Source organism: Mirounga angustirostris, unplaced genomic scaffold (genome assembly GCF_029215605.1).
Source record: "Mirounga angustirostris isolate CCGP_5_RB_7025 unplaced genomic scaffold, mMirAng1.0.hap1 SCAF_14, whole genome shotgun sequence".
Classification (NCBI taxonomy): domain Eukaryota; kingdom Metazoa; phylum Chordata; class Mammalia; order Carnivora; family Phocidae; genus Mirounga; species Mirounga angustirostris.
Window position 1 is genome coordinate 91,090,647 of NW_026991722.1, and position 23,529 is coordinate 91,114,175.

Consider the following 23,529-nt stretch of genomic DNA (forward strand, 5'->3'; position numbering starts at 1 on the left):
AGTCACATTAGAAGGTTAGGACTACAACACATAAATTTTTGGGGAACACAATTCAGTCTATAACATTGTCCATCGTAAGTCTTGTGAATTGTCTTTGTCCTCTTGGAGGAGAGTAAGGACTCTGATTGAGGGCTGGCTAAATGTCAGTCATTACTGATTCATAATCTCATTTGACTCCTGAATAACCCTGTCATGAGAGAAATTGAAGCTCACAGATATTATGATCACCCAGATAGTAAGAGGTCAAGAAAGTATTCAAACTCTAATTTTTTAATTTCATACTTCTCACTGGAGGGGATTTTAACTTGAAATCTTGTTGAATTCCTAGGACTACATCTTTTTTTTTTTTTTTGTAGATTTTTAAAAGATTTTATTTATTTATTTAAGAGAGAGAGAGATAGTGAGAAAGAGAGAGAACATGAGTGGGGGGTGGGGAGAGAAGCAGGCTCACCACTGAGCAGGGAGCCAGACGCAGGGCTCAATCCCAGGACCCAGGGATTATGACCTGAGCCAAAGGCAAATGCTTAACCAACCAGGCACCCCGAGGACTACATCTTTAAACCTAGAACTTCCAGGAAGACTGCTTGGCAGGCCCATTTGGGGGTTGTGGAGGGTCTTTGAATATGGCTTGATCAGAGTTGTGCTTTGTGGAACTGGCCATGTAGGTAGGGGGAGACTGGAGATCATCCAGAAGCCTGCTGAGAGATAATTACAGCCTATACAAGGGCAGTATAAGAAGTGCTAGATGCCTTTAACATTGTGAAGGCAGAGTCAGGGTTTTGGTAAATGATTGAGTTAAGGCCATGGGGTGAAGGGAGGAAGTCCAGAATGAGGCCAGGGCAAGTGACTGGTAGAATAGTAGTGATCATGACAGAAATTAACTGAATCTGGGCAGGACATGTGGTAACCCCAAAGCTCTCCTGATCCCCATTCCATCAGATGGTGAGGGAGTACCTCAGGAAAGCCTGCAACTGCTTAAAGTCCAGTGTTTCCCTTTGCGGGGGATGTTGGAGAAGACTTCTTGAACTTAAGGTTAATCTAAGGTAGTTAATCATTACTGGTAATTATGCCCTTAATAGTACAACATTAGGCTTAATAATTTATCAAGTGAGAGATGATAAATGCAAAGGTAATAGGCCAGGTCAGGCAGGCTGCATGCAGAAGGGAATTCAGACTAAAAGTGGACTGTTAGCCCCACCAAGTTTTGAGGAGAAAGAGGTGAATGTCTCTGAACAGCCTCCTTTCCTCCCAATTTCCCCTTCTTTTTTAAATTTCAAGTATAATTAAATACAATGTTATATTAATTTTAGGTATACAATATAATGATTCAACAATTCTATACAACTCTCAGTGCTCATCAAGATAAGTGTACACTTAATCCCTTTTATCTATTTCACCCATCCCCTGAAACCTCCCTTCTGGCAATCAACAATTTGTTCTCTGTATTTAAGAGTGATTTTTTTGTCTCTTTTTTCTGTTTGTTTTGTTTTTTCTTAAATTCCACATGTGAATGACATCATATGATATTTGTCTTTCTCTGACTGACTTATTTTACTTGGTATTATACTCTCTAGGTCCATTCAAGTTGTTGCAAATGACAAGTTTTCATTTTTTTTTTTTATGGCTGAGTAATATTCCATTGTATATATTTACCATATCTTCTTTATCCACTCATCTATGGATCCATTTTCCTCTTAATAAATGGCACCCACCTACTCAAGTCCTGAATCTAGGAGTTACTCTTGATTACTCTCTCCCTTATTTCCCACATCTGATCCATCAAGGGTAATTCCTAGATTTAGGACTCCTGTCAACTTTATTTCTAAAATACTCTTCAATCTCTACACTTGCCTTTGTCTTGACTGTTACTACCAGAGACCAAGCCACTGTCCTCTAATGTAGATACAGCATTAACTTCCTATACAGTTTCTCTGTTTTCCCCCTTACCCCAAGCACTACATTCGCCATGTGCTTGAGAACAATCTTTAAAAGCAAATTAAGTCCTGTCCCTCCCCTGACTAAACACTGTAGTGGTGGGGTGCCGGGGTGGCTCAGTTGGTTGAACATCTGACTCTTGATTTTGGCTTAGGTCATGATATCAGGGTTGTGAGATTGAACCCTGTGTCGGGCTCATGTGCTGGGCGTGGAGCCTGCTTAAGATTCTCTCTCTCCCTCTGCCTCCCCACCCACCAAAAAAAAAAAACAAAAAAAAAAACCCCTCCAGTGGCTTCCCACACTTAGAATAAAATCCAATAAAATCCTTGCCTGCTAGGACCTATATGATGTATGCCTGCCCAGCTTCCCAGCCTCATCTCACAACACCCTCCTCCTTGCCTACCACACTCCAGCCACTCTGGCCTTTTTGCTTCTCAACTATGACTACTTTCTTTCTGATTTTGACATAGTGGACTTCTTTTATCACTTCAATCTTAACTTAGAGGTCATCCACACAGAGGGATCTCCTGACTCCAGTTGAAACGTTATTCTATCACATCCTCTCTACTCGTCATTCTCTGATCTTTTTTTTTTTTTTAAGATTTTATTTATTTATTTGAGACAGAGAGAATGAGAGAGAGAGAGCATATGAGAGGGGGGAGGGTCAGAGGCAGAAGCAGGCTCCCTGCCGAGCAGGGAGCCCGATGTGGGACTCGATCCAGGGACTCCAGGATCATGACCTGAGCCGAAGGCAGTCGCTCAACCAACTGAGCCACCCAGGCGCCCCTCTGATCTTTCTTTTTAAAAAATTTATTTATGTTTCCTCTTTTAGAATATAAGCTTTTTTTTTTTAAGTTTTTATTTTTATTTGAGAGAAAGAGAGCACGAGTGGGGGTGGGGCACAGAGGGAGAAGCAGACTCCCTGCTGAGCACAGAGCCCGATGCAGGACTTGATCCCAGGACCCTGAGATCATGACCTGAGCTGAAGGCAGACCCTTTTTTTTTTTTTTTTTAATTTTATTATGTTATGTTAGTCACCATACAATACATTGGTTTTTGATGTGGTGATCCACGATCCATTGTTTTCATATAACACCCAGTGCTCCATGCAGTACGTGCCCTCCTTAATACCCATCACCAGGCTAACCAATCCCCCCTCCCCTCTCCCCTCTAAAACCCTGTTTGTTTCTCAGAGTCCATAGTCTCTCATGGTTCATCTCTCCCTCCAATTCCCCTCCCCCCCAATTTTTCCCTTCCTTCTCCTAATGTCCTCCATGCTTAGAATATAAGCTTCTGGGGTGCCTGGGTGGCTCAGTTGGTTAAGCGACTGCCTTTGGCTCAGGTCATGATCCTGGAGTCCCTGGATCGAGTCCCGCATCGGGCTCCCTGCTCAGCAGGGAGTCTGCTTCGTCCTCTGACCCTATCCCCTCTCGTGTTCTCTCTCTCTCATTCTCTCTCTCTCAAATAAATAAATAAAATCTTAAAAAAAAAAAGAATATAAGCTTCTGAAGAGTAGGGATTTTGTCTGTGCTATTCACAGTGGAATCTCCAGGGTCTAGAAGAGTGCTTGATACATTGAGTCGATACTAAATTAATATTCATTGAGTGAATTAATGAATGCAATTTTATACCATTATCTTATCATTCCAGACACCTTCTGGCCTGGCCTTCAGGGAACTCCTTCTCTTACTTAACTGTTTGGTACTAAGCATCCATTGCCTTATATTGGGGATAGGGGCTGATATAGTTAGGACAGTTTCTTGGAGTAATCTGTCTTTTGGGAAATAGCGTTCTGTGTTTTGTTCCAGATTTGTTCCATCTTAGGGATATTAGACAAGTAACTACCAGGCTTCCCCCATTGCTCAGCAAGAATGGGGATAATTATACTAGTTTGGTACTTATCAAATGGTGCTATGCTTCTCCTCCTGGGTACAGAAGGACTCTAGAAATTTCTAGAGTTCTCTTGGACTTCAGATACAGTTGAGTTGATGGCACAGTATCTCATGATTGGTTAGTGCAAGATCCCTCTCTTGTTTTACTTGATGTTTTCTGCTTCATCTCCCATTCACAGTCTCATTCTCCTTTTTCCTTCCAGGCTTCCAATCTTGGGTTTTAAATATATATCCTTCCAATCTGTCTTCTAACCTATGTATTTAGATATATGTATATCCTTGAAAAATGCAGTGTATGTGTCCATGGAGTCTAGTAAACCTTTGTAAAAAATAAAAAATAAAAATACTATATTGATTTAGAGAGTTATTATTAGTAGCATCTCATGTTACTTGGGGGATTTTTAAAAATTTTTTATTTAAATTCAACTAACATATAATGTATTATTGGTTTCAGAGGCAGAGGCCAGTTCATCAGTCTTATATAACATCCAGTGGGGATCATAGAATTTAATAGCTAGGAATCATCTGTAAATTATAGACTCTAACCCCTGCCTTCTCTGATAAGTGAGAGGACTAAGGCCCACAGACTTCCTTTAAATGATTCCTTTTATCAAAACTGTCCACATTTACTGGGAGCCAGTATTGGTCAACATTTACTGAGAGCCAGTCCTTTGTCAGGAGTGTTGGAGGACACAGAGATGAATGGCACAGGGCCTGCTTCTGAGCGGACAGCCTTTTGGAAGACTTATAAGGAAGGCTTGGTGGGCTGTGGAGTTTCCCATGTCTTCTTTGTTATTGGCCATTGGGCTGAGAAAGGACCCAAAGATGATCTGCTTTGGGGATACACACTGCCTCTTCCCCAGTCTTCTCCTTTTCATCTTCACTATTATGTAAGACTCCATATCCACCTTGTGAATCAGTGATCCCTACAGACATTCAGTCAAGTTCCCAGGCTGTCTCTGCTCTTTCTTGTCCCTCTTGTGGGTGACATGCCTCTTCCCTGTTTGGTCTACCTCTGAGTGTCCTGGTGGAACAGAGTCCTTACCAGACTTTCTCTTTGTGTTTCCAGATTGGAGCATCTCTCTTTGCCAGTAACATTGGAAGTGGCCACTTTGTGGGGCTGGCGGGGACAGGAGCTGCTGCAGGCATTGCCATTGGAGGCTTTGAATGGAATGTGAGTAACATCAGAGACACTGTGTCCTGGAGCTGGAAGGAGGTTTAGCAGTCAGCCAGTTCAATCTATGCTTAGAGATGTTCTAAGTGTTAGGGAACCAACCAGGGCCACTCTCTGAGGCAGTTGGAGGAGGGGCACAGCTTCAGGAGTTCCATGGTCCTGCTCCCCTTCCACAGAGTAGCATGAGAAAACCACTGATATGATGGCAATAGTGTTTTTTCCTTCTCTTAAAAATCCAAATCCTTCTGTACCCTTTTGACCATATTGGAGGTTTGGAAATTCTTACCACCAGATTTCCATTATCATTATTATTATTATTTAAAAGTTCTCTAAGTGGTATTTTACTCCTTGTAAACCAGAGAAGAGGCAAAAGGAGCTATGATGTCAGCGGGCAGCCCCCTGGGGTCCCCTACACTATTGCCCAACTACCATTCCTGTGGGCCAATCAGGCAGCAAAGCCCTCTTTGAGTTTCTGATGGCCACTTAAGGAGTTGTCCCCAGGGCCCCAAGAGAAAATGCTTGGTGATTTTCCTGTAGTATTTGAGGGCAGGCAGCAGAATGGGCTAAGGTTCCTCCTAGTTTGACTCTACCTATTTTTTTTGTTTGTTTCAGGCCCTGATTTGGGTGGTTGTCTTGGGCTGGGTTTTTGTTCCCATTTACATTAAGGCTGGGGTAAGTATTTGCTCTATTATTCTATTTTGTGCTATATATATACACACATATATATATACACTATATATAGACACATATATATAATATATAATACACATATTATATATGATACACACATATATATACATATATTATATATATACACACACATATATAATATGAGCTCCATCCTCCTGAAGGGCAGAGGAGACTTTATAGCATAAATGGCAGAGAACACCTGTGCCTTGGTTTTCTTTTCCAGGTTATAAAATTTTGACTACTTTTAGAGGCATTCAACAGATCCACTCAGCCATGACTTGACTGTCTAAGAAGCCTTCTAAACAACCTCATTCTATTCAGAGCCCTCTTAAGCATCATGTCCCCTCACATTGGGTGTGCACTTGAAAGGCACTGCCATGCATTTGTTCATGGTATATGGCTGTGTGCCTCTGCTCCTGGAAGGGAAGCAGCATGAGAAAAATAACTGTATTTCCCCTTCATTTACAAATGTCAGTAGTTCTTGCAGCTGGTACTCAACTATTGAATGCATGCTCAGTCTCTTGACTAAATCTCTCTGACATTTTACATAAGACAGCTTTGGTGGCACCTGTTTAGTGAGATATAATGAATACCTACATTAGGAGCTGAAAGCAATACAGAAAAAACACAGGGCAGTCTCTACATCTTCTGGAGGCTCATGGACCTCATGAGCAGTCTCTACATCTTCATGGAGGCTCATTGGTGACATGTGTGATCCCAGAAGACAGTAGGCTCAGGGTTGAGAAAATGAGACAGAAGTACAGTCAGAATTTGCAGAAAGTACCTGGGAGAACAGGTCTGCAGCTACAATCCTTGGCAAGGTGAAGCACACACCCAGCCAATTTGGTGCACTGAACAGATGCTATCATTGGTATAATGTCTTGTTCACAGTAGGCACTCTGTATAGGAATGCATATCTATCACCTCCTCTTTCAGGGCAAAAATCTGCTTTCTTGGTTATGTATTCATGTATTCATTTAAAAAAAGTGTCTATTGAGCACCTTCAATGTCCTGGGATAATGCTCTAAACTTGCAGTAGTAGGGCATATGGGATTGAGATGGGATTGAAGAATGGGGGCCATCTGGCTACCTTAAAGACTTCTCTGACCCATGACAGTTAACCTTTGATCATACTTCTGATGCCATGGTGGATGCCACTGCTCTGCTTGCTCTGAGTCTTCTGGTCACTTTGGCTGGCAGTGACCTCTCTTACATCCCATGCAGGTGGTGACAATGCCAGAGTACCTGAGGAAACGATTTGGAGGCAAGCGGATCCAGATCTACCTCTCTATTCTGTCCCTGTTACTCTACATTTTAACCAAGATCTCGGTGAGTCCACTGCCCTGGGGACTGGCATTAGCTGTCTACTGACCAATGTCTACCTGCCCACTCCTGCTCCTCAGCACATATTGGCCCACCAAGGGGCAGCAGTATTTGTTTCTATTAACTTGGTACCTTAGGTTTTCTTGCTCCTTAGGGTAAAGTCCTATTTCATGCATCAAGGAGTCAACACATGGAACTCCTTACCCTCTACCATGTGGAAGGTTAAAAACATAAACAGGTTCGAGGAGTTTCAGTGAAAACTGTTCTTAATAGAAGACTGAAAGGGAATTAGCAATATCTAAGGGCCGGTTCCAACCTTAGAGTTAGCTGTGAGCCTTTGTGCCTGAAGGGATCAGAATCTGGCTCCAGGTGATGTTTCTAATACACTTAAACATGGGCAGTCAGTGACAACTCTTGAAGGGACCTCAGAAATTCTCCCTTTTCTTTTATGGATAGGGAAATGAAAACTGGGAATTGAAAATACTTGCTCAGGATCCTGAATCAGGAGTAGAACCCAAACTTCTGGCTCCACTTCAGTGTCCTTTTCATTGCACAAGGCTTCTTGTCTGTTATTATTTTTTAATCTGTTTTTTTTTTTTTTTTTCTGATGTTGCTCATGCTTTTTTGTGTCATTTCTAAGAATCCATTGCCAAATCCAAGGGTTGAGAGAAAAGTGACATTTTCTGAGACATAGGGAGTTACAAAGTGCTCACTGCTCTATTAGTTTTCTCATTGAGTATGATCAGTTTTCCTCTGTTTTCTTGTCCTTCTCTATCCAGCACCAAAGGTAAGATTGGAGCAATCTCAGCATCTTGCAAAAGATCTGTCCTGGATAAAATTTGAGTTAGGTTGGATCTGAAATGAGTCTTCTGCTCTAGCTAGGTAGTGTGCTGAAAAACCAGCTGCTAGTGCTTTTATTTTCCTGATCACTTAAAGCCAAGACAACAACAATATTAAATAACATTTGCATTTTTTTTATTTTGGAAAATTTCAAACATGTATACCCAGAGATAGAATAGTATAAGGAACACTTGTGGACCTAATACTTTTCACTCAGCTTTAATAATGATTATCATTTGGTCATTCTTGTTCATCTATTTCTTCTACTTTTTTTCCCAGCAGTATTTTAAGTCAAATACCAGACATTATGCCATTTCGCTGTGACTTCTTCAGAATACATCTTCAACTTTTAAAAAACATAACCATTGTGCTATTATCACACAGCAAAATCTATAGGAATTTCCTAATTTAGGTGGTTTAATACCTGGTCCATATCCAGATTTTCCTGATTATATAAAAAAATGTCTCCTTATAGTTGATTTCTTTGAATCAGAATCTAAATGAAGTCTACACATTGTATTTGACTATACTTTCTTTAAAGGAAATATCTATATCTTCAGCTTACCATAATTATTTTTCTCTTTTGTACCATTACCTCCCAGCCCTAGTCCTGGCCTACCTGTGCATACTTTGCTTTTTTTTTTTAATTGGGTTTGTCTTTTTTTGTTGTTAAGTTGAAAGAATTCTATATATGTTCTGGGTACTAGACCCTTATCAGATAAAGGATTTGCAAATATTTCCCCCTCATTCTGTAGGTTTTCTTTTTCATTTTCTTGATAATGTCCTTTGAGGCACAAAAGTTTTTTTGTTTTTTTTTTAAGATTTTATTTATTTATTTGAGACAGAGAGAATGAGAGAGACAGAGAGCACATGAGAGGGGGGAGGGTCAGAGGGAGAAGCAGGCTCCCTGCCAAGCAGGGAGCCCGATGCGGGACTCGATCCAGGGACTCCAGGATCATGACCTGAGCTGAAGGCAGTCGCTTAACCAACTGAGCCACCCAGGCGCCTTGAGGCACAAAAGTTTTAAATCTTGATGAAGTCCATTTATCTACTTTTATTTCTGTTGCTTATGCTTTTGCTGTCATTTCTAGGAATCCATTGTCAAATCCAAGATCATGAAGATTGACCCCTATATTTTCTCTGAAGAGTTTTATACTTTTAGCTCTTACATTTAGTTCTTTGATCCATTTCGAGTTAATTTTTGTATATGATGTGAGGCAGGGGTTCAATTTCACTCTTTTACATGTGTTTATCCAGTTCTTTCAGCACCATTTGTTGAAGAGACTATTGTTTACTCATTGAATGGTCTTGCACATTTTTATACAACTCAATATAAACACGCTCTTGCCTATAGGGCTGATAGAACTTTGTTTTGGAGTTGGGACTGATTCCCAGAGCACTGCTCCCTCCCTGCCCAGCTTCCCGACTCAAACTGCTACTGTCCTTGACTGGTGCTTTTGTGTTTTGCCACCAATATGATGATTTCACCACCTTCACTTTCTCCTCTCCTCCTTCAGGGTTAGTTTTTAGTTATAAGATGAAGACCCTGGGCTTTTCAATGCTATGGCATTAGATATCAATGTGTAGAGACTAGACTGGGAAATGCTGGTAAGGGTGGAGAAATCAGGCTTCCTGAGGGAGAGAAGAGCAGATGTAAGAAGAGAAAAAGGAATGTAAGCAGGGAGGGAGAGGAGGTCATTCTGGAGCTAGGTGGGGGTTGGCAAGGGAACTGCTCCTTGGTTCAGCTTGTGAGGTGGCACCTGTCTAATGAGCATGTAGAGGAGACTACTGGGATTTCCCTTTTTGGAATCAAGCCTTCTCCAAGTCCACAGTTCAAGCGGGTATAAGTCTGTTGACTGTAGTTGTCATGGAAAGGGTACTCTTTGCCCTTGGAGCTGGTGTGAGGTAGTCATATAAATAAACTAAATGCCCAACCTCTCTTCCTGCCTTGCACTCACATCACCTATTGTTCAGGTTACTGATTAAACCTCCCTTGACCTGGGAGCCCCCAGATAGCTGAGGGGCAGTCTCGCTCAGCTCAAGTCCTGTTGGATCCCATCCCCCAGCAGTCAGCTTTTTCTGAATTTTGCTTTTGAAAAGTACTTGGTATAGGCTGCTCCCTCTCTGTATAAGTTCTGGGCTCCTTGCTGGAGGCCTTGCCCACCATCCTACCTGCCCTACCTGCTTCCCAGAGGCAGAAATCTCTTGAATATTGTGTAAGAAGGATGATAGCTGCCTTTTATTTAATGCCAGTCTCTTTGCTTAGATTCCAGAAGGGGCTTTACTTTTTTCATCTCCAGTTCACATGAGTACTGCATGGTAAGGATTTCTATTTTATTTTCCACTTCATGGATGAAATAACTGAGTCTCAAAGAAATTAGGTAATTTGTCCTAAATCACACAACAAAATCAGGCATTGGAACCCAGTTGGAACCCAGCTCTCTAGTACCAAAGTCTGTGTTCTTCTCACAGTTCTGCTCTATGTTTGGATGGGATAAAGACATAGCATGATGGAATGGCATAGATCATCTAGTCCTATATTCTACACTCTCATTTTATAGCTGGAGAAACTGAGGTCCCAGGAAGGGAAGGGACTCTGTGGGGTTAAACAGTAGCAGAACTAGGATGAACAGCATGGTCCCTGTTATTGACTCAAAACCTTTGGCATTATGTGGCCCCTGACTTCTAAATCTTTCATTCCTTTGGTACAGAGTCAGTTAAAATTCAAGACCATGGGAAAAAATAAGATAGCCAGTTAAATAACCTTACAATATGAACAAGTTTCCATGAGTAGGATTTGAGAGGACTGTGAGGAGAGAGCATCAACTGCCCACTGGTGTATGAAGGATCTGAAGGAGGGACATTCAAGCAGAGGGCAGGGGCAGGGAAGGGTTGACACGTAAGACTTTGTCTTTATAAGTTTGGCTGACTTCAGGTTCACCATGAGTCATAGAGCATGAAATCATTAAAATAATTACACTGATGGTGAATGTAACTCCTAGGAACTCACATTAAGATAACACATGAGTTCAAAGTTCATTGAGAAAAGAAAATAATTATAAACTAACAAAGTAAAATAGGTATTTATTTACATTGCACACAAAGATTAATCAATCTTGTTGTGTGTATGTAAAGGCATGGATAATTTGTGATGGGCAAGAAGAGAAGAAGGGTGGCCTTGTGAGATCCAAGTCCACACAGGAAACAACTAGGGACCTGCCAGGAAGGCTTAGAGGAGGCTATAGGGATCCAGTGTGTGTGTAATTGATAGCAGAGAAAAAGCATTTCGGTGCAGGGCCCAGATATAACCCAGGCCATAGAACAGCAGTGGTGTGGAATCTTGACTATGGCTACCATCTTGTGGCCAGGTTTTGGGCTCTGAGACCCAGATTTGATTATTCCTCTATGTACTTCTCTGAATTTTACTGGCTCCCTGCTGTCCCGTTCCTGGCACCCTGTCTTATCAAGTTCTGAGAAGAATTCTGGTCTGTAAAATTTCCCAGTATCATGTATCTTATTTAAGTGTGCACAGTGACTTGAGATAAGCCTCAGATTTTATGAATTACATGTGATGACCGAATGTCCCTGTTTCTATTTCCTGGGGCTATTAACATGACTGCAGTAAACTTTTATAGCAACTCCACTGTCCATTTTGGATCCTTGAGTAAAAATAAGAGTTTTGGCTTTTACTTAAGGTCTGAATACTCATTACCTGAGCCATTCACTTTCACAAATGAAAAGAGAAATTTGAGCAATGGGGCTCTCCATCTCAAATGTCGTTGCCAGGCAGGATTTATTGGGTGCTCAGATATAACTCAGACCAGAATGGGCCACAAAGCACACATATAAAATCATAGGATCTCAAAGTGTCAGAGCTGAGACAAGTAATCTATGCAAGTCTCATGGTCAGAGACTCAGTTACTCTAAGAGGTTTCCCAGCTGAATCTGTAATTTTATTATTCCCCATGAGTCTCATGGACGTTGTTCAGTCAAATTTTCAAAGTGATGGGAACAAAGCTTTTGAGCTGAATCCAACTGCCTGTTTTTGTAGATATGTTTTTTTTTTTTTTAAACATTTTATTTATTTGAGAGAGAGAGAGAGTGAGTGCACAAGTGGCAGGGAGAGGCAGAGGGAGGAGAAGCAGACTCCCCACTGAGCAGGGAGTCTGATGCGGGGCTCGATCCCAGGACCCTGGGATCATGACCTGAGCCAAAGGCAGATGCTTAACTGACCGAGCCACCCAGGCGCTCCTGTAGATATAGTTTTATTTGAACATGGCCACACCCACTTGATGTATTGTCTATGGCTGCTTTCATGTTTCAACTGTAGAATTGAGCAGGTTGGGGGCGCCTGGGTGGCTCAGTTGTTGAAGCGACTGCCTTCGGCTCAGGTCATGATCCTGGAGTCCCTGGATCGAGTCCCGCATCGGGCTCCCTGCTCTGCGGGGAGTCTGCTTCTCCCTCTGACCCTCCTCCCTCTCATGCTCTCTGTCTCTCATTCTCTCTCTCGCAAATAAATAAAATCTTAAAAAAAAAAAAAATTGAGCAGGTTGGACAGACTATATGGTGTATAAAACCTAAAACATTTATTACCTGAAACTTTATAGAAAAAGTTTGCTGACCCTTGATCTAGAATATGATAATTTTTGATTTCATTTCAAGTTGGTTTTGCTTAGCATGATTGGGTAAATTTGCTTGTTTCCTTCCTTTTTTTTTTTTTTATTAAGGGCTAAGAGAAGTTTAGAGAAGGAGCAATCTGGGAAGAGCTGTGAAACAAATGGTCTCATTGGATTATAGGAGAGTTCTTTTCTATCAATGCTGGTGGTGTAGTTCCCTATTCATTCCCATACTTTTATAAATAAAAAAATAACAAAATGCTTCAAACATACAGAAAAGTACAAAAACTAATATAGCAAATATCACCACCCAGATTCTATAGATCTTAAAAAATCTCATTTTTTAAAGAAAAGAAATAAAACATTACAGCTATGATGGAAAGCTTATTTCTACCCCCTTTTTTTTTTTTTAAAGATTTTATTTATTTATTTGAGAGAGAGAGCGCACAAGCAGAGGGGGGGGCAGAGGGAGAGGGAGAAGCAGACTTCTTGCTGAGCAGAGAGCCCAAACCGGGGCTCAATCCCAGGACCCTGGGATCATGATGAGCTGAAGGCAGATGCTTAACTGACTGAACCACCCAGGAACCCCTATTTCTACCTTTCTTGACCCCGTTCTTAAAAGTTATACATGTCTTAAACTTGGTATGTTTTCTTTTGGTCTGTTTTTATATTTTTACTACATATATATGTATATTTATATACCTATAGAGAATATAATGTGTTTTAAAATTTCTGCTCCCCCCACTTTTGAAACTTATAAGAAAAACGGAACAATGGTATTTAAGAAAATCTAAAGTGGAAAAGCACCCATAATCCTATGACTCTAATTCAAATATTTCATATTGTGTCTTTGCCCGTATGTGTGTTTTCTTTTACAGAATTGCAATCAGTATGTGCATACCATTTTGTCATCTTTCTTCCCCATCTTAGCATCAAACTGTATACATTTTCCCATGTTTCCATCTTCATAATTATTATTTTGGGGGGATGTGGAACTTAATGGTTGACATAATTTTCAGCAAGACATTTAGAAATCCTCCAGTGGACCAAAAGCTCTCAACAGTGGTCACCTTTGGTCTGAGTGATGGAAGTAGGAACACTTTTACTTTTCCATGTATAACTTTCTGTGCTGCTTTTTTTCAACTATACCCATAAGTTATTTTATTTTAAAAGTAAGTAAAAAATGTTTTTTTAAATGATAAAAGATCTTGCTCTCTGCAGAAAATATTCCAGAAAAGAGAACTCTTACCTTTTAGTGTTGTTGGAAAGTCACTGGACTTGGAGACAAAGAACTGGATTTTAGCTCTTGAGCTTGTCATTAATTTTGTCTTTCTCATCTGTAGAGTAGAGACAATATATTTGTCCTTTTACCTTATTTTGGGGATCAAAACAATGAATGTACCTGAAAACATTTGGTAAACTATAAAATTCCCTGGATATGGTGGGAAAAAAAACCCCTAGTGAAGCAGATAAAGTTTGGGCACCTAGGATTCAAAAACTAATGTCAGAGCACCTGGGCTAATGTGAGCTTAGGTATGGCACAGTATCCTGAGGCACTTCTGCTGGCTTTCAGAGTTGTAAGGGCAGAATTTACTCCTGAGGTTAGAAGTGTAATCAATAAAGGGGCCCCTTCAACTGAAATAACTATGTGATGATAAAGAGGCATGGGAGCAGAGGGTCTAGCATTAGGAATACTCAGAATACTCATCACAATTCCAATGGCTCAGTGTGCAGAGTCAGGAAGGAGTGGCCATTTCACCCTTAGCAAGGCTGAAGTGCAGCTGGGGGCTCTTTCTTCTTCTTTGGCTTTAGAAGATAGGATGGAACAGGCCCAGGACCTGGGAGGGGAATGTTTTCTTTGGCTGCAGGACTTTCGCACTTCCAGCCCCTGAGAATCATAAGCACTCAGAGTCAGAGCTTCTTACTTTAAAGATGAGAACACAGAGACATGGAGAGGTGAAATTTTTTTTTTTTTTTTTTTTTAAGGATTTTATTTATTAAACAGAGAGAGAGAGCACAAGTAGGTAGAACAGCAGGGAGAGGGAGAGGAAGAAGCAGGCTCTCCACAGAGCAGGGAGCCTGACGTGGGGCTCGATCCCAGGACCCTGGGATCATGACCTGAGCCAAAGGCAGCCGCTTAACCGACTGAGCCACCCAGGTGCCCCCCCCCCCCTTTTTTAAGGATTTTATTTAAGAGGTGAAATGTTTTATCCAAGGTCACTCAGGCCTATAATCGCAGCACTGGTGTTAAAACCCAGGTCCTCTGACCGCTAGCCCTTGGGTGGTCTCTTTCTAAGTCACCACTCTCTCCTTACCTTCTGACTCTGCGTCTCCTCCTCCACCAGGAAAGACAATGATATTAAGTACCCTGGGGCTAGAGAATCTGCAGGGGAGCTAAGGCAGCAATCCTTAGGAGACCCATCTTGGGAGAGGGAGTTGTGCATTAGCACATAAGCTTGGAGCTGGTGTGAGACAATCTCTCTGCCAACTAAAAGAGGCAGGGAATAGGAGATTTGACTGGTGGGGAGCTGAGCCACTGGAGGGCCCCAAGGAGCTGTAAGGAGGTGGAGGTGGGGAAGCTAAGATTGGAGAGGAGATGCAAGGGCACCATTCCCGGGGTTATGACTAGGTGGCCTGTTACACGCCCTGAAATATATTAGGTTTTATGCAATGAAACAGCTCGTGCATTGCACCTGGGGGGAGGGGTCTAGTTTCTTTCACACCTAGCAATTTGAAAATAAAAGATTTACCATGATCATCCCTTAATACTACCCATCCTGGTAGTATTTTGGAACTGCCATGAAAGTTCATTTTGGGTGACTCTGGTACTCTCTGTTTGGTTTAAATTAGCCACTGCACCATCCTGCCAGGTAGAAGGGTTTTTTTGTGTGTGTGTGTTTGTTTTTTTTTTTTAATGGGGCTAAATGAGGCAGGGAGGAGAAAGAGAATTGCATCAAGAACATAACTGGTGAATTTGGGAGTGAAGAGGGAACACTTCTCCCTAAAGTTTCATGAAATAATCTAGATAAAGCCACCTAGAAACAAGCTTGCCATGCAAAAGATAATTGGTGATGTTCTGGTTGTGTTTGAGTCAAGGTGGACTCCATCTGGGCTGAGAAGATAAAACTATGATGTTGCTGAAGTTTCTCTCCACTCCAGAGTATGGGTGGGGTTTCCCTCTCATGGACTCTTTAGTACTTGCTTTTGGGAATAGATCTGATAAACCTTTGCACACTGAGGTGTAAATGATAGAGAATAGCTTAGATCAGCAGTCTGCAGGTGGGTTGGGAAGAACCTCAAGGTTTAATGGTTATTCCTTGGCAAACAAAGTTCTGTAGTTAAATAAGTTTATGAAGGGTCATTTGCCATGTTCCCTTCCTGGGGATTCACAGTACATACTGTATATTAAAGGCTCAGGGAAGTTGTGTGGTGAGGAAACTGTCTTAACTTCACTTAATCCAGCATTTCACAGATCTCTGACTAGGGAATCCTTTTCTCCCCCCATGGGATATCTATTATCATCTTGAATAAAGCTTGTTGAGAAACTTAGGAATAGAGCATGACTCTGAGGTATTTGTGTTTTTATTTTATTTTATTGTGGTAAGAACACTTAACATGCCATCTATCAAAATTTTGACAGATTTTAAGTGTAAAATACATTATTGTTGACTATAGGCACAATGTTGTGTGGCAGATCTCTAGAGCTTACTCATCTTACTTAACTGAAACTTTATGCCTGTTGATTAATAACTCCCCATTTCCTTCTCCCCTCAGCCCCTGGTAATCACCATTCTAGTCTTTGATTATACAAATTTGAGTGTTTTAGATACTTCATATATGTGGAATTGTACAGTACTAGTCTTTCATATTCTTACTCAGGGATAAAAATATGAACCTTTAACTGGGGGATTTTAGCCAAAGGGCAAGGGGGGTGTGGGCCAACATTGGGCCCAGAAATCACAGGTATTGACATTACTCAGGAGACACCTTCTGCTACCCCCTCCAAGTTTGCCTCCTTGTCTCTGCAGCTGAAGTGCCTCAGCCAGGCCCTGGGTGCAGCCTGCAGTCAGCTGGCCTCATTCACCCCTAACTCTGCCTCTTCTCTTCTTCCAGGCAGACATCTTCTCTGGGGCCATATTTATCAACTTGGCCCTGGGTCTGGATCTGTACCTGGCCATCTTTCTCTTATTGGCAATCACTGGCCTTTACACAATCACAGGTGAGTCCATACAAATGACTCAGCCAAAGCCCAGGAAAGGAGGAGGAAGTAGGAGACATAGCTTCACCTCTTGAGGAGGAGAGATACACCCAGGAAACAGTTTTAGAATGGAGTGTTTGCTTAGTCCCAAAGCTCAGACCCTAACAAGTTATATGGGAGTCCCAGAAAACTCCAGTGTTGGCCGGAATAGTTCATGTAGCTTCTTCTAGGAAGTGGGGCAGGGACTGGCCTTCCAGGTTGTGGATAGAAATTGGCTGAGTTGGGAAAATCAGAGAGGGAGTGCCAGGTGCAGGGATGAAGAGAGCAAGGGAATGGAGTCAGGATTGGGCATGGCATGGGGCTGGGGCAGGGTGAGCAAGCAGATGCGTTTGGCTGGAGAAGGGTGGTCAGTGGGAGGTAGTTGAGGTGTGTGTGGAGTGATAAGCCCTGATAGTTCAAAAGAGGTCACAGTGCAGGGGGCTTGGAAGCCAGAAGGAGGCCTTGGATTTGATGTGATAGGCGCTGGAAGGCACTGTAGGTGGGAAGGCAGGGAGTGACACAAAAAAGAGATTTTAGAGGAAGACTCGAGAAGTGACTGGAGAAGCTGATGAAAGGAACAGTTGGGGACACCTTTGCAGAGGTGTTACTCTGTTCCCGATAGGGGAGCCTGGGTCAGCAATGGAATTTGGAGACAAGAAGTTACACAGCTCTGGGGACAAGAAGTTACTTAGATGGTCTGAGTAAAGAGAGAGCAGATGTGCATGGAAGTAGCCCTTCGAAATGTGCAGATTCGGTAACACCCAAACACCTTGTAGAGATGTTAACTCTTTGCTCTTCCTTGCCTTTGTGGGAGACAGTTCTTACCACAGCCATCTCCTTTGCACCATCTTCTGCCTTCAGTCACATCAAACTCTTCCTTCTCGAATAGGGAGGAACAGTCTCCTTTTTCCAAGGTGTTCCCAGCATTTCTGTGAGAAGTAGAGGTGTGGGAACATGTTGGGTAGTAGATTGTTATAACAAGACAAGGGAGGGAAGGAAGGAAAGGCAGACAGGTGACTGAGGGGTGTTCTCAGAGGATGCACAGAGGGAGAGGGAGAGGGGCAGGGAGTGGGCAAAGGAGGCAGGCTGGACCACACAGACAGGTGGTCCTCCTACGTTAGGTCACATGTATTATTTCCTTTGCCTGTTTAGGGGGCCTGGCGGCTGTGATTTACACCGACACTTTGCAGACGGCGATCATGCTGGTGGGGTCTTTTATCCTGACTGGGTTTGGTAAGTGGGGCTGGGGCAGGCTGAGGAGGCAGGGAGGCAGAGGAAGAGGCCTAGGGAGAAAAAAATCAAGTCTAACCTCCCTGCCTGCTGCTGGCCCAGGCAGTGAGCTGGGTATCCTCTGCCCTCCCCAAGGGAGTGGTCTAGCCTGAATTGACCACCACAGTGGGTGTGCAGGGGCACCTTCCTCAGCCCTGGAGATCTCAGGCTGGGCCTGCTCTCCACAGAGAAACTGGACAAAAAAAGGGATACATCTAAATATCCATCAGGCTAAGTATATTCAATGTTGTATCTAAACCTCAGATTACATCTTGTCTATATTTGATGTTAAATTGTCCTTTATTTTATGAATTGATGATAGTAAGTGATCATTTTCTTGTTTATGTCCTTATTTGACAAAATTTAAAAAACTAGCCTGTCTATGTTGGCCCCTGACCCCGATTTTGAAATTTTATTTGTCTGTAAAATCCTAAAGACAAGACTGGAGACCCTAGATCCAGAGGTACTTGTTATGGGAGAATATAAAATGCATTTTGTTTTTTAAGAGGGCCCATACTTTCTGTGTGTCCTGTGAAGCCTCTTATCTACTCTCTATTCTGTTTCCAAGAGCTTCCATTTGTTTTTCCCTAGTGGTGGTGGTAGTGGTGGTGGGGTCTGTAGGACACACAGCAAAGAGGTGATAGGGCTCCAGACTCCTTACCCTTTCTCTGTCCATCTTACCACATTGTTGTGACCAGGGATGGTATGGCTGAGTCTGTGGGTCTCTAGGTCTCTGTGTAGGATTTTAAAGGCTGCTGCTGACAGCAAAGGGTGAGGGGAAAACGTCTTTGAATCTTCAAAACCAAGGTCTTTCTTTTAATAAGTCCAAGTACTTTCCCTTTTTAAAAAGGTTTATGGTTAAAATACTTTCACAGGTTATTGGTTTAGACCCTTACAGGAGCCCTCCCACCCCCAGGAGGCTAGGCAGGGTTAATAATCCCATTCTATGGATGAGAGAGCTGAGGCCCAGAATAGGAAAGTGACTTTCCCAAGAGCACACAGTGAGGGTGGTTTCTCAGGCATCTACAGGAAGAAACCCGAATGAAGAGTTGAGAGTTTTAGGATGTTTGTTGCTGATGCTTTCCAGCTTTCCATGAAGTGGGAGGGTATGATTCCTTGATGAGAAAGTACATGAACGCCATTCCAACTGTGATTACTGATGGAAACATCACCGTCAACAAAGACTGCTATACACCAAGAGCTGACTCTTTTCACATCTTCCGAGATCCCCTCAAAGGAGACCTGCCGTGGCCTGGGATCATCTTTGGGTTGTCCATCCTTGCCCTGTGGTACTGGTGCACAGATCAGGTACCCGTGCTTGATGTGTGGGGTGGATGGGGTATTCCCCATGTCTCTACAGGGACCCTGTCTGTCTATGGCTTGTGGTGTTAGGTACGGTAGGGCTAGGCTCATATGGTCTGGGGTCACTGAGCCTTAGTGACAAGGGGGTGGCAGGCCAAGAACCAAGAACATGTGGGAGGGGAGCTGAGGGTAGCCAGAGGGCGTTGAGAAGTCTCTGGCCTGCACCCCTCTCTTACTGGCTTTCCCTGGCAGGTCATTGTGCAACGCTGCCTCTCAGCCAAAAACATGTCTCATGTGAAGGCCGGCTGTATCCTGTGTGGGTACATGAAGCTGCTGCCCATGTTCCTCATGGTGATGCCAGGAATGATCAGCCGCATCTTATACACAGGTGATCCCTTTTGCTGGACTCAGCAGCCACTCTCTCCCACTTTTCTGGCTCTGTGTCACTTCTAAAGCCCTATAGCTCCCTGCTCTTCCTCTTCTTTTTTTCTTGCCACAATTACCAAGCATTATTGTTCCCCCTTTACATAGCAAACAACTTGAGTTCACAGAACCTGTGGGGTTGTCTTCCCTGGTTCCTTACAATGACAATTACTTTCTCCCCTTTTGCAAATTCTCTGAAGTCATGATTCACTTCCAGCTGTAGCTTCTTCCAGCTAATATGTGCTAGCTTTTTGCTCAGTCTTCCTTCCTCAGTGTGTAAAATGTCTTTAATGTCAAAGGACCCTGGCCAGTCTCTAATTGCTTGATGCTCAGAGCCCTGTTTTTTGGGCCATTTCTTTGAAGAGCCCTGAGCCTTGTACTTTGCTATCTAGGGTAATAAAGTCTTTTTGACCCTTTTGTGGCTTCTCCAGCATTGCATTTTTTTTTTGGTCAGCCATCATAGGTCAAAACTGTTTCCTGGAATATGAAATAATGGCAAAAAAGAGAGCACCAGGGAGTGAAACTTTGGTGAGCTCCTAAAATGAAGACAAGACAGTCTGGGGGCACTTGCTGCCATTGGCTATTAATAGCATTCCTATTAGGTCTTTTACACTCCTATACTGGCTCACCTGTCATGAGAAAAATATTCCTAACTGAATAATTTATATTGTAATGGGTATAACACACATAAAAGTATTTGAGATAGTGCTATAATGAATCAGCGCTCTAGGGAGCGGCACTAAATGATATATCTGTAGTAGGTACCTAATAAATGTTTGTTGATTTAATTCTAAAGAAGTTACTGGAATTTTCTCCCAGTCTCTAGATCCTTTCCCCTTCCCATCCCAGGCTACTTCTTGTCTTTCTCTATACCAGATTTTTCACATTTTGGAAGTACTACCCAATAGCCCTCCCACTGGGGAGTTCCCTCAGTCATCTGGGTGTTTAATCCTACTTGCAGGGGCGCCTGGGTGGCTCAGTTGGTTAAGCGACTGCCTTCGGCTCAGGTCATGATCCTGGAGTCCCGGGATCGAGTCCCGCATCGGGCTCCCTGCTCGGCGGGGAGTCTGCTTCTCCCTCTGATCCTCCCCCTCTCGTGCTCTCTGTCTCCCATTCTCTCTCTCAGATAAATAAATAAAAAATCTTAAAAAAAAAAATCCTACTTGCAAAAAAGCTGCTTGAAATAAACCTCAAAATTAGGAGCCACAAGTCACTATGATCTTCAGGAGAAACAAGACCGTAGTCAGCGCTAAGCTGTATGGAGGCCTCGCTAAAGTCTAAAGACTGTGCCGCTTCTCTTCCCGCCCTGAGCATTGCTTTGCTTCCCCCACTCCTCTGCCTAAGAACCCTTTTCTCCCCAGTCAGATCTTGGAGATGGTCACACCAGCAGGGCATGGGCATGGAAGGGCTCAGCTTGGAGCTGCACTCTCTGTGGAACCAATTCAGGGCCTTGGGCAGGGATGTGCTGTTTGAAGCCTTATTTTAAGAAAGTGAATCTTGTGGGACGCCTGGGTGGCTCAGGCGTTAAGCGTCTGCCTTCGGCTCAGGTCATGATCTCAGGGTCCTGGGATCGAGCCCCGCATTGGGCTCCCTGCTCCGCGGGGAAGCCTGCTTCTCCCTCTCCCACTCCCCCTGCTTGTGTTCCCTCTCTCGCTATGTCTCTCTCTGTCAAATAAATAAATAAAATTAAAAAAAAAAAAAAAAAGAAAGTGAATCTTGTTCCATACAAATTTTAGGATTGTTTCAGCTCTGTGAAAAATGTCAATGGTATTTTGATAGGGATTGCATTGAATGTGTAGATTGCTCTGGGCAACATAGACATTTTAACAATGTTTATTCTTCCAATCCAGGAGCATGGAATGTTTTTCCATCTCACTGTGTCTTCTGCAATTTCTTTCATAAGGTTCTGTAGTTTGTAGAGTACAGATCCTTTACCTTTTTGGTTAGGTTTATTCCTAGGTATCTTACAGTTTTTGGTGCAATTGAAATTAGTTAATCAGAAAAATACAATTATCATATGGTTTCACTCATATGTGGAATTTGGGAATAGGGAATAGAGGACCATAGGGGAAGGGAGGGACACCTGAATGGGAAGAAATCAGAGAGGGAGACAAACCATGAGAGACTCCAGACTCCGGGAAACAAACTGAGGGTTGTGGAAGGGAGGGGGTGGGGGGATGGGGTCTGGGTAATGGTCATTGGGGAGGGCACGTGATCTGATGAGCACTGGGTGTTACACACAATTAATGAATCATTGAACACTACATCAAAAACTAATGATATATGTTGGCTAATTGAATTTAAATAAATAAAAAAAGGAAAGTGAATCTTGGAAATATTTCCCCGATGTCTGCTTGCTGACATGGCTCTTCATCTTTCCTCAGAAAAAATTGCCTGCACTATCCCCTCGGAATGTAAGAAATATTGCGGTACTGAGGTTGGCTGTACCAACATCGCTTACCCGACCTTGGTGGTGGAGCTCATGCCCAATGGTGAGAGTCATCTTGCTGGCAAAGTCTTTTTTTGGAGGCTGATTTGGCTTCCACTTTATGTAGATTTCTGTGGCCTTCTGGGGAAAAGCCATTTCTGAGCCTGCATCCTGCCCAGTAGGGAAGGCTTCCCTCTGGGTGTCCTCAGTTTTTGAACATGTCTTCCTTCAGTGGAAAGGAGACATATGACTTGGTTGAGCTCTATGAGACCTAGCATGTGTTCATCAGTCAGGTGTGGAAAAGAGGTGATCTGAAAAGGTGCTAGTGAAAAACACAACTTTTCCATGCTCATCTAGAAGATCTTTTGGAGCTCTCCAACGGACATTAACATGAAAGCTTAAACTAAGTGGAGTTTTTTCTTGAGAATGAATTGATATTCCAAGGAGGAAGGGCAGAACAGTTTTAGCTATTGAATGAGGAAGTTTGAGGCAGTAGATGGATGGGCCATAATGGGGCTTCTCACTACAGAGAATGTGTTATCCTAGGTAATTGAGTACTTGGCGTCCAGAATAGTTAGTTTTGGGTTGGACCTGTAGGGCTACTGTTCATGTTTCATGTCGAAGAAAAATCTAATTCTGGATCAAGGGATGCAAACCTCATTAGGTTAGGGGGTCTCAGGAGACTAAAAATTCAAAGGTATTGATCAGGAAAATTTATAATAAACTTATAAAGTTTTATTACTGAGAGGAAACCTAGAGACTATCTAGTTAAATCTCTTCATTTTATAGTTAGGGAAACTGAGACGTACAGAAGGAAAATGATTTTTTTCCAAGGCCACACAGCAGCTCAGCGTCTAGCTTGCTTAACTGTGCTCAAGGCTGGAATTGAAGAATTTTTTTTTTTTTAAACCACAAACTGGATGTGTGACCTTGGGCAAACCATTTGCATTCAAATTCTATAAAAATGGGGGTAATTGTTAACTATGCCACTGAACTGGGCTGCTTATTAATTAAGGTTGCAATTAGAAGAGTCACATGGCTGGTTCTTTTAGAGTTCTGGTTTGGATTACACTGAACTATGTGGGGGTGTTTATGTTATTTCTCTTTCTCTTTTTTTAAGATTTAAAACATTTTTGTAATGATTTACTTATTTTATTTTTATTTATTTTAAAAAAGATTTTATTTATTTATTTGTCAGAGAAAGAGAGAGAGAGAACAAGCAGGGAGAATGGCAGGCAGAGGGAGAAGCAGGCTCCCTGCTGAACAAGGACCCCTGAAGTGGGACTCAATCCCAGGACCCTGGGATCATGACCTGAGCTGAAGGCAGACGCTTAACTGACTGAGCCACCCAGGAGTCCCTACATATTTATTTTAGAGAGAGAGAGAGAGAGAGAGAGAGA

At 42.6% G+C, this 23,529-nt stretch overlaps 1 protein-coding gene across 4 annotated transcripts in view; it reads left to right on the plus strand.

Annotated features, from left to right (window-relative positions):
- Positions 1-23,529, plus strand: part of SLC5A1 (solute carrier family 5 member 1) — a 78,466-nt gene that overhangs the window by 19,524 nt on the left and 35,413 nt on the right. For all 4 annotated transcript variants that reach the window (XM_045886423.2, XM_045886422.2, XM_045886424.2 and 1 more), the window contains exons 3-10: positions 4,897-5,001; positions 5,614-5,673; positions 6,916-7,020; positions 16,584-16,689; positions 17,860-17,940; positions 19,064-19,284; positions 19,531-19,666; positions 22,086-22,193. In XM_045886423.2, the coding sequence (XP_045742379.1) occupies positions 4,897-5,001; positions 5,614-5,673; positions 6,916-7,020; positions 16,584-16,689; positions 17,860-17,940; positions 19,064-19,284; positions 19,531-19,666; positions 22,086-22,193 (922 nt within the window). The remainder of the gene's footprint in view (positions 1-4,896; positions 5,002-5,613; positions 5,674-6,915; positions 7,021-16,583; positions 16,690-17,859; positions 17,941-19,063; positions 19,285-19,530; positions 19,667-22,085; positions 22,194-23,529) is intronic.